General features: G+C 38.7%; 2 protein-coding genes across 2 annotated transcripts; one reads left to right on the top strand and one right to left on the bottom strand.

Moving 5' to 3' along the window:
• The first annotated feature begins 423 nt into the window (after positions 1–423).
• On the top strand, positions 424–6,432 carry LOC146373575 (extracellular calcium-sensing receptor-like). The gene is made up of 10 exons (XM_084951663.1): positions 424–473; positions 2,356–2,502; positions 2,780–3,074; positions 3,242–3,328; positions 3,608–3,877; positions 4,094–4,300; positions 4,376–4,651; positions 4,989–5,216; positions 5,312–5,435; positions 5,522–6,432. Exons 2-10 carry the CDS (start codon positions 2,393–2,395, stop codon positions 6,430–6,432), a joined length of 2,508 nt encoding a protein of 835 aa, XP_084807789.1. The 5' UTR covers positions 424–473; positions 2,356–2,392.
• A 2,619-nt stretch (positions 6,433–9,051) lies between these two features.
• LOC146373574 (extracellular calcium-sensing receptor-like) lies at positions 9,052–13,289 on the bottom strand. Its single transcript, XM_084951086.1, has 11 exons — positions 13,003–13,289; positions 12,619–12,827; positions 12,378–12,469; positions 11,980–12,159; positions 11,660–11,848; positions 11,014–11,553; positions 10,605–10,814; positions 10,379–10,502; positions 10,061–10,254; positions 9,554–9,835; positions 9,052–9,474 (listed from the first exon to the last, which is right to left on the bottom strand). The coding sequence occupies exons 1-11, from the start codon at positions 13,287–13,289 to the stop codon at positions 9,052–9,054; spliced, it is 2,730 nt and encodes a 909-aa protein (XP_084807212.1).
• Positions 13,290–16,983: the final 3,694 nt, after the last annotated feature.

Below are 16,983 nucleotides of genomic sequence, written 5' to 3'. Positions count from 1 at the left end.
CGGCAAGCCCGACAAGCGCGGCCCTCCCGAAAAGCACCTGGCCACTCGAGTGGTCGTGGACCTCACCGAGGGATTGACGCCGGGACGCAACGTCACGTGCGACAACTTTTTCACCTCGCGCAAGCTCGTCGACAGGCTCTATCGCGAAAGAAGCCACACCGTGCTGGGCACTCTGCGATCAAACAGACCCGAGATCCCCAGAGAGCTGCGCTGCGTCAAGGGCAGGGCCGTGGGCTCCGTCGAATCCGTAGTACTTGGCGGCTCCGTGGGACGAGGAGGAGGAGGAAAAGGGCCCGACACGATCATCCTCTCCTATGTGGCCAAGAAGAACAAGAACGTGCTGCTCCTCACCACGGCTCCTCGCTACCAACACCACCACCACCACTCCCCGAGCCCCGGCCTAGCCGCCGCATCAGCAACAACAGCAGCAACAGCAGCAGCAGCAGCAGCAGCAGCAGCAGCAGCAGCAGCGGCGGCAGCGCGAAACCGCCCTTGGTGCTGCATTACAACCGCACCAAGCACATACAGCTACAGGAGAAAGACCTGCAGGTGGTCGACGTCGCGGCCTACAACGCGTTCGTGCTCTGGAGGGAAATTCACCCTGACTGGATGGCGGGCAAGCTCAACAAACGACGGCTCTTCCTCGAGCGACTGGGCAAAGCGCTCGTGCTCCCCATGCTTGAAGCCAGGGCGTTAGCGCGAGGAGGAGGAGGAGTTGTTTGCAAAACTTGTGCATATGGTTTTAAAATTGACAATTTGTATTTGCATTTAAAGATATGAAATATGATTCAATAAACATGTTTGTAGTTGTTACAGTAAAAAATAAAACTTTTTCTACTCAGACTTTATGTTTTTTCTCTGATTTTAGATTAATTGTGTTAATACAGTATGTCAAAATGAAAACATAACTGTAAATTCAGACGTGAGGTTGTGCTGAAAAGGATGATACCAAACAAGGCAAAGTAAATAGTATTTAAAGGTGAAATGTAGAGGAAACATCAAAAGTAGTCTAAAATGGCCAATTATACCCTGGAACCCAGAGGGTTAAACATTTTTTTAAAAGTAACGCAATAGTTACTTTTCAAGTAATTAATTACTTTTAGAATCTTTTAACTCAGTTACTAACTCACTTACTTTTTTGAAGAAGTAACTAGTAACTATAATTAATTACTTTTTCAAAGTAACTTGCCCAACACTGCTCGTAACACTGTGGTACAAAGAACTGAAGAAGTTTCATCTAATATTAAGAGACAGTTGGATGCAAAAGGAGTGGATTTTGACTTTTTTTCGATAGCTTGTGACGAAAGCACAGATGCATCTGACACCGCTCAATTAATGATTGTTTTTGGAAGAGTGGACAATAAAATGAACATGAGTGAAGAGCTACTTGACCTCCAGAGCCTTAAGGACCAAAAAAGAGGAACAGATTTATTTGCTGCTGTTTGTTCCGCTGTAGATGACATGAAACTACCATGGAATAAAGTCATTGGTATTATTACGGATGGTGCATCTGCCATGGCTGGTGAGAGAAACTGTTTGCTTAATCAGGTGGTGACTTCCAACTTGCATTGGAGTGGTTTGCAGCCAAGTGTGAAAATCAGCACCCCCAAGTCAGAGACCATAGTTCTCAGCCGGAAAAGGTGGAATGCCAACTCCATCTGGGACAAATTACTACCCCAATTGAAGGAATTTAAATGTCTTAGGGTCTTGTTCACGAGTTTGGGGAAAGTGGAGCATGAGATTCACTGATGGATTTGGGAAACGTGCAATGATACAGGCACTGTACAGTCTGAGCTAAGTTTTTAATTTACAGGTCAATTTAGATTACAACTTAGATTTAGATTACAACTATTCAACTGTGGCCACGAACTCTGGGTAGTGATCAAATAAGTAAGTTGTTGTCCCTCTCTTTTAAATCAAATATGGACTGAAACTCTTTAATATGATGTTGTTGTACATTCCACGTTAACTTTACTGTACATGAATAATGTTATGTTATTTTTACTATTCTTCTTTTGTGTCACTTGATATGCACACAGAAACACCTGTTACTCTGACAATTCTTCAGTGAGTTATTACTGATGACTAATTTACTCACAGAGTGTTCCTTGAGTTTGCCTGGATACAAAGCAATCTCAAATGAAAAGTATACTCCGCCTTCTTCCCTGATGGGTGGTGTGCAAGATTAAACAACACAGTAAGTCAATAAAAGGGAATGGCAAACAATAAAACCTAATGACTGATCTCAACAATTCAGAAAGCTGTCATGTGCTCATCTTTGCGAAACAATTTAGTCGTGGTTGTTTTGCTGTATTCCTGTGTTTTTTCGACTCTATCCACTCCTCAGTTTTCTTTGTCCTGTCAGCTGCAGGGACAGTTTCATCTAAATGAGATGCACAAAACTGGAGATGTGGTTCTGGGTGGACTGTTTCAAGTCCATTTCTTTTCAAGTGTTCCTGATCTGTCTTTTACCTCGCTGCCACAACAGCCTACTTGCCATAGGTAACTATGACAGGGAAACAGAATGAAAAAAACAGAAAAAGAAAACCACCAAACCTAATCCCAATATGAATATGTATTTTATATCTGAAATAATTAGACAAAACATCTTCTTTTTTAAAATTTATTTTCATTAATATATGTCTTTAATTGTTATTCACTTTCCTTGATTGTTTATAATATTATTCCTTTTGCAACATTTTCACTGTGCTCATTTTCCTATATTTTAAAAATCTGTATTGTATTATACTTTTTAGTAGTTAACCTTTTCTTGTCTTAGTGTGTATGTCCTAGGATTTAAGCTCGCACAAACCATGGCCTTTGCTATTGATGAGATCAACAGAAACTCAAACCTGCTACCAAATGTGACTCTGGGATACACTCTTTATGATAACTGCTTTGAACTTGGAATTGGATTCCGTGGAGCATTGTCATTAGCCAGTGGTCAAGAGGATCAAATTGTAGTAGATGATACATGTGTTGGAAATCCTCCAGTCGTAGGGATTGTGGGTGATCCGTCCTCTACAATTTCTATTGCCATCTCCAACGTCTTAGGTTTGTACAGAGTACCTATGGTAAGTTTTCTGCTTGACCATGTAACAGTTTTCTTGGATTGCGTTGATTTAATTGAAAATGTAAAACCATTTTATGAAATAAAAATAATGCAGTCATGATGACAAAGTTAAGATATCTCTACATGGATAGCTCTACAATATACATATGCAGTCTATATCTTTCACAGGTGAGTTATTTTGCCACATGTTCCTGCCTGAGTGACCGTCAAAAGTATCCATCCTTCTTTAGAACGATCCCAAGTGATGCTTTCCAGGTGAAAATTTGTCATCACAATTAAAATGGAAAAACAAAAGTCTGTTTCAATATCTGTGTAAAAGAAGAACACAGACAGATATGAAAATATTAGAAATAATAATATAATTAGTTTTGAGAATTATGCTCTATTTCGTTTCTGTATTGTCTCAGAGAATAAAGCTAAATTGCAATTATATTTAAATGCTGTTCTGTGGACACTGACAGACAGATAATGCACAGAAATTTTGTTTTGTTTCTTCTTTTTAATGCACTTACACTTTAATCTGTATTCACTTAGGTACGTGCAATGATCCAGATTCTAAAGCATTTTGGCTGGACTTGGGCAGGTCTGCTTGTCAGTAATAATGATTATGGACTTCATGCAGCCAGATCCTTTCAGTCTGAGCTGAGTGTGTCTGGTGAAGGTTGCCTGGCCTACACTGAGGTTTTACCCTGGGACAAAGACACAGATGAACTCCGGAGGATTGTTGATGTGATGAAAACCTCTACAGCTCGAGTTGTCATTGTCTTTGAAGATCCTAGTCGCATGATGCACCTTATGGATGAGGTTTCGCTTTAAAACACTTTAATAATTACTAGTTACAGAGGTCTTCATAATTATAGTTCATAATTGTGTAAAACACATATTACGTATCATTGTCAGTACAGAAATGAAAACAGAAAAATAATCATTCAGAATTAATTTTAAAGATCAAAAACTGTTTCAGTAAAGAAGTTGGAGGTTCAATATTACTTCATAGATTTGGTCTAATCTAATTCACAGGTAGTAAGGCAAAATGTGACAGGCCTTCAGTGGATAGCCAGCGAAGCCTGGACAGAATCTGCTGTGCTCCAAACACCTCAATTTATGCCATACCTGGGTGGTACACTGGGTATCACCATTCGCCGAGGAGAAATACCAGGGCTCAGGGAATTCCTGTTGCAAATACGTCCTGATCTACATCACAACACTAGCTACGGAATTAGCTTGGTGAGACTTGGACACTTTTACTATGTGTGTGTATATTTTCATAATGTGTAATAAACATTTTTCAAAATATTTCAGGTGAATCAGTTTTGGGAATTTACATTTCAGTGCAGATTTGCTCCAGCTCCACCAGACTTCCTGGAAGGTGGAGGTGCACTATGCACTGGACAGGAAGATCTAGGAAATGTGGACAATGAGTACTTGGACATTTCCAACCTGCGGCCTGAGTATAATGTGTACAAAGCTGTTTATGCACTGGCATATTCCCTTGATGATATGCTGCGGTGCAAGCCAGGAAGAGGGCCTTTCAGTGGGAACAGCTGTGCCTCTTTGCAGTCACTGGAGCCTTGGCAGGTGTGTTATCATTTTACACTCCACCTTTGGATAAATTGTTTTTGCATGCTTTCAGAATTTCATTAACTTCAGGTCATTAACTTTTATACAGGATTATTAGTAATGTGCCTTGGTTGATTGAGACTTAGATAAAAATGACTTTATATATGTAGGTACCATAGATATGATATTATATTTGATTACTGAACTGAAAAATTGCCACTGTTTGCACTGTAAAGTTACTGGAGCCATGGCAGATGTGATATCATTTTATACTCCATCTATGAATAAATCATTCGTTCTATAATTATTTTCGGAGCAAAAAGTAATTTACTTATTATACATTCCTTTTAAACAGCTTGTTTATTACATGGAAAAAGTGAACTTCACCACTCCATTTGGCGATCAAGTGTCATTTGACGAGAATGGTGATGTAGTACCAATTTATGATGTTATTAACGTGTTGTGGCTCCCTGATGGAAGCACTAAAATTCAGAAAGTGGGTGAGGTTAAAAGGACAGCTTTCAAAGGTGAAGAGCTCATACTTGATGAAGGCAAAATCTTCTGGAACTTTGAATCCAAACAGGTTAGATATGTTTTTATTTGACAACTACCTTTTATGACATTTACAGTATATAGAACTGTAGCAGGCAATAAATATTTATTTTTTATGTCCAATAGCCACCTCGATCAGTATGCAGTGAGAGCTGTCCTCTTGGTACCCACATGGTGAGAAGGAAGAGAGAGCCCGAATGCTGTTTTGACTGCATCCCTTGTTCTGAGGGAAAGATCACTAACAAGAGCAGTAGGTCTTTGTCTTTCTGTATGACATAATTGATTTAATTTCTGTGAAATATAGGATGCATTTCAACATCAACCCTTCTTTGTCAGACTCCTTGGAGTGCACCAGTTGTCCAGAGGATTTTTGGTCAAACCCACAGCGTGACCACTGTGTTCCTAAGAAGACAGAGTTTCTCTCCTATCATGACCCTTTGGGTATTTGTTTGACAACAACCTCTTTACTGGGAACATTTATATGTGCTGTTGTTCTGGGGATCTTTATCTGCCATCGAAGAACACCTATAGTACGTGCCAGCAATTCAGAACTTAGTTTCCAGCTATTAATGTCACTTAAGTTGTGTTTCCTGTGTTCACTTTTGTTCATCGGACGACCCAGGATGTGGACATGCCAAATGAGGCATGCAGCATTTGGGATCAGCTTTGTGCTGTGTGTCTCATGCATCCTGGTAAAAACCATGGTTGTTCTGGCTGTGTTCAAAGCCTCCAAGCCAGGAGGGGGAGCCAGTCTGAAGTGGTTTGGTGCTATGCAGCAGAGAGGAACAGTTCTGTTTCTTACATCTATTCAGGCAGCCATCTGTACTACCTGGCTTGTCTCTTCCTCTCCAACTCCACATAAAAACACCCAATACCACAATGACAAGATAGTATATGAATGTACAGTTGGGTCCACTGTTGGTTTTGCAGTGTTATTGGGCTATATTGGTGTGCTGGCTTTCCTCAGTTTTCTAATTGCATTCCTGGTGAGGAATCTCCCCGACAGTTTTAATGAGGCCAAGTTCATCACATTCAGCATGCTGATCTTCTGTGCTGTGTGGGTGGCCTTTGTTCCTGCTTATGTCAGTTCACCAGGAAATCTTGCAGATGCAGTAGAGGTATTTGCCATTCTTGCTTCAAGTTTTGGACTCTTGATCACACTGTTTGGACCCAAATGTTACATAATCCTATTGAGACCAGAGATGAACACAAAGAAAGCTGTTATGGGCCGTGGGATTGTGTCATAAAATGTTTTCATTTATGTTAAAAACATCTTTATTTTCTGTGCAGTAAATCAGAAAATAAAATATATTAATAAAAATAATAAATGTAAATATTAAAAACCTCTTGAGAAATCTAAATAATAGTTATTTACTCTTTTTCCTCTTTTCTTTCTTTTAAATAAATCTTTTCAAATATAACTGACTGACTGTGTTACACTTCATTGTCAAAATTTATCTATTATGTAAGTTAAATGTAATTATAATTCTTTTAATAAACTAAACTTTAATTTTGTGCTTCAGCCATTTTTGTGGTATATGATGTAAAACACAGTAACACATGAAGCATTGTGCAAGGAAGTTCTGTACAGATGTCTTCCAGGTTTGCACACCATCTTCTTTGGTAATATTGCTTACTGGGATCCTTACAGTAATATGAATGGATGTTTTAATGATTATGTTAGGCTCTTGTGAATTAGACATGAAGTTTAAATAATTCTCTGAATGATATTATGGCAAGTTGGAGTACTGAGAGTATGTAATAATGAATTCTCTAAACACAGACACACATTTACTAAAAGAGACCTGTAGCTATGTTTGTGAAGCTGCAAATACTGATGGTAATGGGTAAAAAGGAAATTCAACCTGTGGAGTATCTTTTGTTTCCACAATCTGAACATTTTACTAGAGGAGTCGTCAGCTTCATATTTTGCCTTCCCTGAGAGATCATATAGAATCCTACACCTTACAACCACAGTTAAATTTTTAACTTTTTTTTTTTTTTTTTTTTTACTTTTTAGCATCTCTTAAAACGTGAATTGTGTTTGATCTTTACCAAGAAATTGAATTACAGTGAGTTACAATTTAAAAAAGAGCCATCTCATGGTAGTTCATATTGTAAGGTCAAAAATTGAATTATTTAATTTTTATACCATATAAAAGAATATAAGTAGTTCCTTAAAAATGATTTTAAAACGCATTTATTAATTAATGTCAGATACAGCAATATTATATTAAAACTGTAAACCGTTTTCACATTGACACGATAAGTTAATATGGGTGGTGTTTTGTTTTCGTCGAAGGTTTGTCTATAAAACTACAGTCGTAAGGTATATACATTTGCAATAATATATTAAAACTTAGCATGATCATGTATGTAGAAAGGAGTATTATAGTAAAATATTGAACAACAATAAACATAATATGAAGGGAATATGGGATGTTTTAAACGGTATCATTAAAAATAATTCTGGACAACAAAGTTATCCTCAATACTTCGACAATGGCAATATTATGGAAAACACTGCTGATAAGGTCAACAGCTTTAATCATTATTTTGTAAATATTGGACCAAAACTGGCAGAACAAATTCCTGAGTCACTGCCATCAGTAGACTGTAGTGAAAACCTGATTGATAGGAACCCTAACTCAATGTTCCTCACATCAGTAGAGGAAAAAGAAATAATTGACATTGTACACATGTGTAAATATAAAACATCTACTGATTGTAATGATATTGACATGAAAATCGTCAAGAAGGTCATTGAAGGAATTGTAGGACCTCTAACATATATTTGCAACTTATCATTTCAGACGGGAAAAGTGCCAAACAAAATGAAAATAGCTAAAGTTGTGCCGCTGTATAAAACCGGGGATAGACGCCACTTCACAAATTACAGGCCTGTTTCTTTACTACCACAATTCTCCAAAATCCTAGAAAACCTGTTTAATAAACGATTAGACAAATTCTTAGATAAATATAAATTACTCTCTGACAGTCAATATGGATTCAGATCAAAAAGATCAACATCTCTGGCATTAATCGAATCAATTGAGGAGATTACAAATGCTATAGATCAGAAACAGTATGCAGCTGGAGTATTTCTGGATCTCAAGAAAGCATTCGACACAATCAATCATGACATATTAATTAATAAACTGGAACAGTACGGGATCAGGGGGGTTGTACTGCAATGGGTGAAAAATTATTTAAGTGACAGGAAACAATTTGTGAAGCTGGGTGTCCATTCCTCATCATGCTTGGACATTGCTTGTGGTGTTCCACTAGGTTTATATCTGGGACTCTCCACCATTTGACCTTAGAACTGAAGAAGCTTCTCGGATGAGAGGTGAAACGTCTTCAAGTAACTTAAAGAAGTCCAGACGCTTTTCTTTGCAAGCTCCTTTGACTACGATGACCTGGATGACTGAGAACCTTCACAGACATATGTATATATATAAAAAAAAAATAATAATAAAAAAAAAATTACACATAACATATAATGTAATTGCAAGGAGGTATTTCTGTAGTCTATTGATACTAGATAGTGGAAAAGGGGTGGGATTAAATAAGCTTGTGCTTCTTCCTGCTCCTTTTTGAACATGAACGTTATTTGGAGTTGTGGTTGCTCGTTTTCCTTTTGTTTTGCTTTGTTCATTTGTCTCTTTTAATTCTATTTTGTTGTACTTTTTCAACATGTTCAAAATAAAGATTCAATCAATCAATCAATCAATTAATTCTGGATAAAGTGAATCAAGGTTTTTCTATTAATTTAACAACAAACAAAGATGAATACATAAAGATGAAGTGCTGATATAGATAAACAGATAAATAATTATTTGTCATATTTTGTTAATTTACTTTTGCTACCTGGCCATCATATATTTCTTGGTGTTTCTCTCAGGCCTCAAAAGAATGATGAAACACTTCGGAGCAAAAATACAGAAAAGTAAACCATAGCTAGAAGCCAGGATGGCAAAAACTTCCACAGCAACAGTGTATTTACCAGGAGAGCTAAGGTAAGCAGGCACAAAAGCCACCCAAACAGCACAGAAAATCAGCATACTGAAAGTGATAAGTTTGGCCTCATTGAAATTATCAGGAAGTTTCCTAGCAAAAAAGGCTAATATGAGACTGGTGCAGGCCAGCAGGCCAATGTAGCCCAAAATCAGACAAAATCCCACCACAGAAACCATGGCACACTCCAGAGTGACCTTTGAACCTTGAAAACCCAGATCTTGTCGAGGCACGGGGGGGATGAGGGATAGCCATATGGTACAGATGATAATCTATATGAAAAATAAAATGTTTTTAGACAGATGTAAAAATACAAAGACTTAAAAATTCAAAACAGAACATCTGTATGACCTGTATGCATGTAAGAAGGAAGATACTTCCTCTCTGTTGGCCTGGACCAAACCATCTAATCAAGGCTTCAGCACCAGGCCGAGCTGAGCGAAATGCTGCCAGAACCACAATGGTCTTGACTTTCAGGCAGGACACACAAAGCACAAAGCTGATCCCAAAAGCTGCCTGCTGGAACCGACAAGACCAGACTGATGGACGACCAATGAACACGAGTGAGCACAGGAAGCAGAGCTTGATTGACACAAGAAGCAGGAAACTCAGCTCTGAATTGTTAGCCCTCACCTAAAATTAAGAAAGTGCAGCTTTATAAAAGTAGTGACACAGATAATATCAGCCACATGTGGAATAATTCTGTTGTTTTAATATTTTGTCAATTATTTAATCTTGAAGAAAAAACTGACATGAGATGTCAAATAAAACCTAACAACAAAAAAACTGCACTTGCCAACTGCACACGATGTTTTCTTTAAAATGTACATTATAATGTTGTGAACATTTCTTTCTCACCACAGGTGTGTGACGGTAGTGAAGGAAAACCACAAAGACAACTGTTGTCACAGTGACACCGGTCACAGCTGCTGTAGTAAGAGTAATTCCCAAAGTCTCATTAAAGGCAAGAAAGTCAAGCTGGCGAGGGATGCAGGCAGTACGTTTAGCATTAGACCAGAGCTCTAGGGGACAACGCTCACAGTCAAGGGAACCTAACAGTAAAAAGAGTGGAGAAGGAAAGAAGAAGAGAAAGGAAAATCAAACAAGAACAGCAGAAGTACATGACTTTAAATCAAATGGATTTACAAGGAGGAGTTTAGATTGTAATTCCATTACCAGTTTTATTGCTTATCTCTCCTGCAGCACATGGAATACAGTCAAAGCAGCAGAGAGGTTTTCCTTTCCTGCTGACCTCTCTGGTCCCTGGGGGGCAGATCTCACTGCACACCGAAATAGGCACCTAAATAATAAGCCAACACTTATTTTTAAGCACAATATGTGTATTCCGGTTAAGAGCAAGAAATGCACAAATTACAGTTTACATTATTTTCATATAAAATACCCGATTGGATCCTGTGATCCACTGAATAGCTGATTCATTAAGATGGAGAGCAAACCCATCCACTTGACCAATCAAAGCAATTTTTAGTGTCCCATCAGGCATTTTCTGCCAGTTAACAAGGTCATACTTTGCTGGAATATCGGCTCCTTGAAAGTAAAATGTTTCATCTTGTGGTGTGGTGAAGTTCACTTCTTGCAAGTGCTGCAAAAGCTGTAAAATTATAACAATCGTGAAACTAGAGTTATTAGAGTTCAATGATAAGTGCAATACTGAAACATATGAAAATGTTGTAATTACAGCATTGTGGGTACTCATGGGTCGGACCAAAACCCTGTTCAGTGTCTAAAGAATGCAACATGGATTTTTATTAAATTTTTTAGGGAAAGGATGATATTCATGATTACTTTACCTCAGTGGCCTTGATTTGTTTTGGAGAGGAGCAGGTGGAGATGTTGTTTTCAGAAGGGCTGTCTTTAATGGGGCAGAGAAGGCTGTGGAGGGCATGAGCTGCAGCATAAACAGCAAGGTAGACATTATATGTCACCCTTAGCTGGGATGCATCTGTAAAGAGATTCTGCACTTTTTTCAGAGACTCCGACCCATTGCAATGTGATAGTGAAGCCTTCTGATCAGACATAACAGGAGGATTTGAAGTTAAAATATTTGATTTATGGTTAGACTTCAGTGTGGAGACAGGAGAACTGAGCATTGAGGAGGAAGATAAATGAAGACTACACCCAAACTCCACTTCCCAGAATTCTCTTAAGAACTCATCATCTGGATGGTGAATTGGGTGTAAACGTCGGAGATAACTTTCAAATCCAGGTATAGCTGAACTTCTAGTGGCAACACCAAGAACACCGTTTGCCACTTTGCTTGTAACTGAATTTTGGACCAGATCCCCACTAGTGCTCCAAGCCTCACTGGCCAAAAACTGTCTATCAGTCACCTAATAAGCAAAAGGAAAATTATTTCAAAGTTTATTTTGTTTTTAAATATAATCTCTAACTTTTTTTCAGCATGCATTATATGCGATAGGCATTACAGCTTCTCACATTCAGTTTCGCAAGTTGCAGGAACAATTCCCTCACATCTGTATACCAGGTGAAGATCAAAATCACCCTTGCAGTTGAGGCTTGAATTGTGAGGGCTGCTCGTCTGGCATCACTAATGATATTTTCCCTTTGGAGAGTCTCTACAAATGCCAGGCAGACACCTGCTCCCTGAATCTCCTCCTGAAATACCTGACATATACAGGTGAAAGAAGCCTATTACATTATCACACTGTAAATGTAGTTATATAATGTACTTATTACTGTATATTTTAGAGATATGGCTGAGTAGTCTAAATGACTGAAATAAAAGATGCAAATACCTTTACTGCCATGTAGCCATAGTTATTGTTTGCTACAACTGCTCCAACCCAAGTCCAGTTGAAGCGTATAACAAGCTGGGCAACAGCACGTGCTTGGTAAATATCACTGGGGATTGTTCTGAAGAAATTTGGATACTGGAGCCTGTCACTGAGACAAGGACAGGTGGATAGATAGCTGATCTGAAAGACACAGACACACACACATACACAAAAACCTGCATCTTATAAAGTTTTTTGTTTCTGTTTAAAAAAAAATCAGTTTCTCCACTGTCATAAAAAAGCATGAATATTTCTTTGAGTAAAAGATATAAATTCAAGTAAAAGATGGCTCCACTTATCTAAAAACAAACAAAAAAGCTCATATACAGTTTTTATGGTGCATTCAAAACAAAACTCACGAAAGGTATGGAGAGTGGCCCCAGCACTGTGGAGAGTATCTGGCTTGTTATGGATGAAGCACCACCAATAATCATGGGGACAGATTTACCACCTGAAAACAGAAATGATTGATTTAATTAAACAACATCTTGTAGCAGGAGTAGAAAAAGTAGAAAGAAAAATTGCTGACAGATTTTTTGTATGTTTTCTGATCAATGAATGAGTTACCCCTCCTGTCTTTAATTTCTTCTCCATGCCCACTAGAATAATCTGGAGGGTTTGTAGAGTTGCAGCTGGTGTTGTCTCCACCAACGAGTGACAGTGCTGACTGGAGAGCCCATGGTGGGCGCCCACAGCTGTCAAAAATATGATAGCCCAGCTTGATTCCTGGTAGGAGCATTGTACTATGATTAATTTCCTCCAGTGCAAACACCATAGCATATATGTACTGCAGTGGAACATATTCTAAACTGAGAGGGGGGAGATAAAATGATAAAATATAAATTAGTGAATTTTGTTTGAATAATTTTTGTAAAACTGCAACTACAAATCCACCAGCAAAACACAGTAATTACTCCTATGTTATATCTATATATGCTCTCATTCTACAGTAATCAAAATATTCTCTGTAACTTAGAGTTTTACCCAGTACATGGATTGTAGTGTGGCAGCTGAGTGAAGTCATGGTCTATAGCTGGAGGCTGATAATGAAGAGGAAAAAGACCACCAATAATTACATCTCCATCTTGAAACAGACCCTGGCTACTTGGTGTACCCCAACGAGAACATGTCAACATCTGATCACACAGAAGTCCATCCCGGATTCCCAGTTCTCTTCCCACAAGCCACACAAGCAGCAAAGATTGGGATGACCTGGACCACACAATGAAGAGCCAGGAAAACCAAGACATAGATGCAGCTGTTCTAGACATTTAGAAATGTACAGTACACTCAATTTGGTTTATTCGCATGAGTTCAATCAGTGTCCATAAACAGTTCCTAGAATGAAAATATCAGATTAGACTAAAACCCCAAATATAACAAACTGTACAATTTAAAAATGTGTATTTTCATACACCAGCTATAACATCAGTTGGCTGCTGACATCCATCCTCCTCCTTGGAGTAGATGAACTGCAGATGAGGGCACTTTATATAGAGGCAGGGCCTTTTGGTGAGCAGGTGAACATGACGACACATATACTCCCAAATCAGTCCTCTCAAGACGTGACACGACAGTACGAGTGATCATTATGCCTTGCAGATAGAAGATGTGGAGTTAGGATGTGTATGTAGGTGTGCCTCATATAGTATTTGGTCATCTTTTAAAATTATCTCTTTATTACTTCTGTAGTGATCATGTATTATTTTCATATTTGGACTGAAAAGCTTCCCCTGAAATACTATAGTTCCCAATTACTTTAATGGAGGTATCAAGAGATAAAATATATGAGTACAAATGCACATTTCATGCAAAATAATCAAACGCTTAAGGATGTTTAAGTCATTAAGAGTCACAACTTTATTCCATAAGTATATAAGAATGTTAATTTAACTTTATGGCTTTGAAAAACTGTTCCAGCTAAAACCCTTACATTGTGAATGTAGAGGTCCAACCACCTTTAACAACCTCATTTAACTTAGTATGCTCCTTTATCATTTATTGTAATCTGTGATCAATGCAAAGTTATGTGGATATTTACCAACCTTACTGATTGCCACATATTGGTTAAATGATGACAAATCAGGGACAAGACTAGTGAATTGACAAAATATTAGCCAAGGTGAAGATCAATTTAACTTTGAATTACAAATAATGCAGATAATGGATACAAAAAGGCTGTTCATTCTGTATTTTGTTTTTTTTGTTTTTGTTATTTATGTATTTGTTCTTTACAAAATCTAGATATCCATAACATTGATAGCTAGAGGACTATTGATACACTTTTTTTGTACACACACTAACATTGTCATGGTCCTGGGTTATCTGACCCAGCGTTTTGTGTTTTCTATTATTGTTTATTCTAGTTGTGGTTTCTAGCTCGTTTGGTTCGGTTCGGTTCCTCCTCAGTTTAGTGTTAGTCATCCCTGCCTGTGTGTTCCCTCTGTATAAAGTCTGTGTTTCTTTGTATGTGTGAGTTCCTGTTTTGTTTTGAAGGTCAGTGTCTCAGGTTATTGTATTCTGTTTTACTTCTCTTAGTCTCCTCAGCTCCAATTTTCCCCAGCTGTGTCTCCTCCTGTTTCTCATTCCCTGATTGCAAAGTTTCAGTCTGTTAGAGAAGTGTTTCTTTCTCGATCCCTCAAGCACCACTGTGGGACTGTCTGCTGCATAGAACCAACTGGACGGCCTGTGTCTGTCAGACCCCAACACAAAGCCCCACCCCAGCTTTCAACTCTGCACTCAGGCTACATCCACACGTCTACGGTATTTTTAATAACCGAGATTTTCCGTTTGAGTTTTTAAAAAAATCCCGTCCACACGTGCAGTTTTGAAAAAATATCTTCGTCCACATGTAAACGCTAAAAACATAATAATAATGGATTTATACAGCGCTTTACAATGCCACTATTCATTCACTCTCACATTCACACACTGGTGGAGGCAAGCTACGGTTGTAGCCACAGTTTTCCTGGGGCAGACTGAAAGAAGCGAGGCTACCATATCGCATCATCAGCCCCTCTGGCCAACACCAGTAGGATAAAGTGTCTTGCCCAAGTACACAACGACCAGGACAGAGAGCCCGGGGATCGAACCGGCGACCTTCCGGTTACAGATACGCTTCCCAACCCCCTGAGCCACGGTCGCCAACGTTGGCCAATCAGAAGTCTACAAGCCTGGGAGGTAGTGGTGAGCAGATCAATCCAAATATCGATTCTATCGATACCAAGTCGGCATCGGTATCGGATCAGAGAATTTTATTGTCATTTTTGTATTATAGTTTCTCAGCAGTACTTATTTGTTTTAATTTGTTTACTGGTTTGCGTCCACTTTAAGATTTTTCTAAAAAAAAAAAATTGATAACCACCACGGCAGACCCGATGCTATTTTCATGCTTCGCAGCATTATTTATTCTTACAATAATCACACAGTGTCTGTAACAGCACATTCAATGGATGCAGCTGTCCCACTGCCAGCCGTACACGTCACCAACAACAACAACAATACAAGCAGTGCACAGGTTTTAAGATGGTGAGGCATGATTGTAGATGCCATGCAGGTGAGTCCATCTCACCTGCATGGCATCGCAGGCCACGCCCGCCACAATAATAAAGCATTTTCTATTTAATTATAAACTGTGTTCTAATTATGTCTTGGGCTTTAGCTATTTATTGATAAAAAAAAGGAAAAATCACAAAAAACACTTAAGGTCATAAAAATTAATTGAGATTTAGCAATTCAATGATGATTCCACCTTATTTATTGAAAAGTATCGGTATTGGTATTGGTATCGGTATCGGTAATACTGGCCCGTATTTACTTGGTATCAGATCGATACCAAAATATGCAGTATCGCACACCACTACTGGGAGGGAAAGAATAAACAGGTTTTTGTACCCTCACCAAACCTTAAGTACTTCTGTGAAGTTTCTGTTTTTCTGGAAAGGCAGATAATTTTGTCTTAGTTTTTTAGTGCCATTTTCCAGTGCCTTCCTCATTTCAATTGTTATTTTGGCTCTTATGTAGAATTAAAACTTAAGAATGAACAAAAAGCATACAGCATACATAAATTTAATTTAAAAAAAAATTAATTTATTCAAAACCCGATGTTGGGATTTGGATTGTGAGACCCACCCAGGGTCCGGGGGGGGCAGCTCTGGCACGGGGTGCCTCTTCAGCTTGTTACATCCTTGCAGGAGGTCTCTGCTCTGCTGCTGCAGGATCCCAGACCCTTAAGTAGAGTGCTCCTGATGAGGCCATCAGCTGCAACTGAAGACAAGCAGGTGTGGCAGCCCACACACACGTCACGCTCCTTTTCAATAGCTCCACATTCCTCTTGAGACACTCACACTCTCGTTCCACACACACCTCGCCACTCAGCCACTTGCAGGTAATCCAAGGACAGGAAACGGGAATAGGTCCAGGAGTATCTATAAACAGAAACGGTCAGAAAACAAGCTAGAGATTCACATGGGGAAAAACGGTTTTGCCAAGGTTGCACTAACACAGGTTACTGAACGATCCAGCGATGAGAAGCACTGAACCGCCATCTTAAATAATGGTAATCAGGCAGATCAGCGGCAGGAGAGTAATCAGGCCAGGAGCGTGGATTAAAGTTATGACCCCGAGATGAGCTCCACCCAGGCAGACAGAGGAGACCAGAAGTCAGTTAGAGAGGCACGAAGATCATGACACAAATGTTGCTCATAATAAAGCCTGCATGCATGTAAGTGTTCTGTCTCTCCAGAAGCCATTTTACATTTGAAATGTGAGTCAATTATTTATTTACTAGACAGAAATTTCATAAAACAGTATGGAACACTGAAATCCCACCTGTACTCCGATCGTATGAATCTTTTCTGTATAACAATTTACTTTTTAACTGCATACTGCAAACTGCATATCTCAATAGACTAAAGGCATTTAAAATTCTTATTTCTCAACATTAATGAAACATTTGTACCACTA

The sequence above is a fragment of the Perissodus microlepis genome, chromosome 14 (genome assembly GCF_051167445.1).
Source record: "Perissodus microlepis isolate ML-2025 ecotype Zambia chromosome 14, ASM5116744v1, whole genome shotgun sequence".
NCBI lineage: Eukaryota > Metazoa > Chordata > Actinopteri > Cichliformes > Cichlidae > Perissodus > Perissodus microlepis.
This window is presented reverse-complemented; position numbering and strand designations above follow the sequence as displayed.

What these genes read in the sequence shown, in the direction of transcription:
- LOC146373575 (XM_084951663.1), top strand. Translation starts at nt 2,393, where the DNA reads ATGCACAAAACTGGAGATGTGGTTCTGGGTGGACTGTTTCAAGTCCAT. An exon ending in CTAGCTACGGAATTAGCTTG is followed by an intron (nt 4,301 to 4,375) that starts GTGAGACTTGGA and finishes AAAATATTTCAG; the next exon opens with GTGAATCAGTTTTGGGAATT. An exon ending in AGTCACTGGAGCCTTGGCAG is followed by an intron (nt 4,652 to 4,988) that starts GTGTGTTATCAT and finishes CCTTTTAAACAG; the next exon opens with CTTGTTTATTACATGGAAAA.
- LOC146373574 (XM_084951086.1), bottom strand. Translation starts at nt 13,289, where the DNA reads ATGTCTAGAACAGCTGCATCTATGTCTTGGTTTTCCTGGCTCTTCATT. An exon ending in CACTACAATCCATGTACTGG is followed by an intron (nt 12,828 to 13,002) that starts GTAAAACTCTAA and finishes CCCCCCTCTCAG; the next exon opens with TTTAGAATATGTTCCACTGC. An exon ending in ATGGCTACATGGCAGTAAAG is followed by an intron (nt 11,849 to 11,979) that starts GTATTTGCATCT and finishes TGTATATGTCAG; the next exon opens with GTATTTCAGGAGGAGATTCA.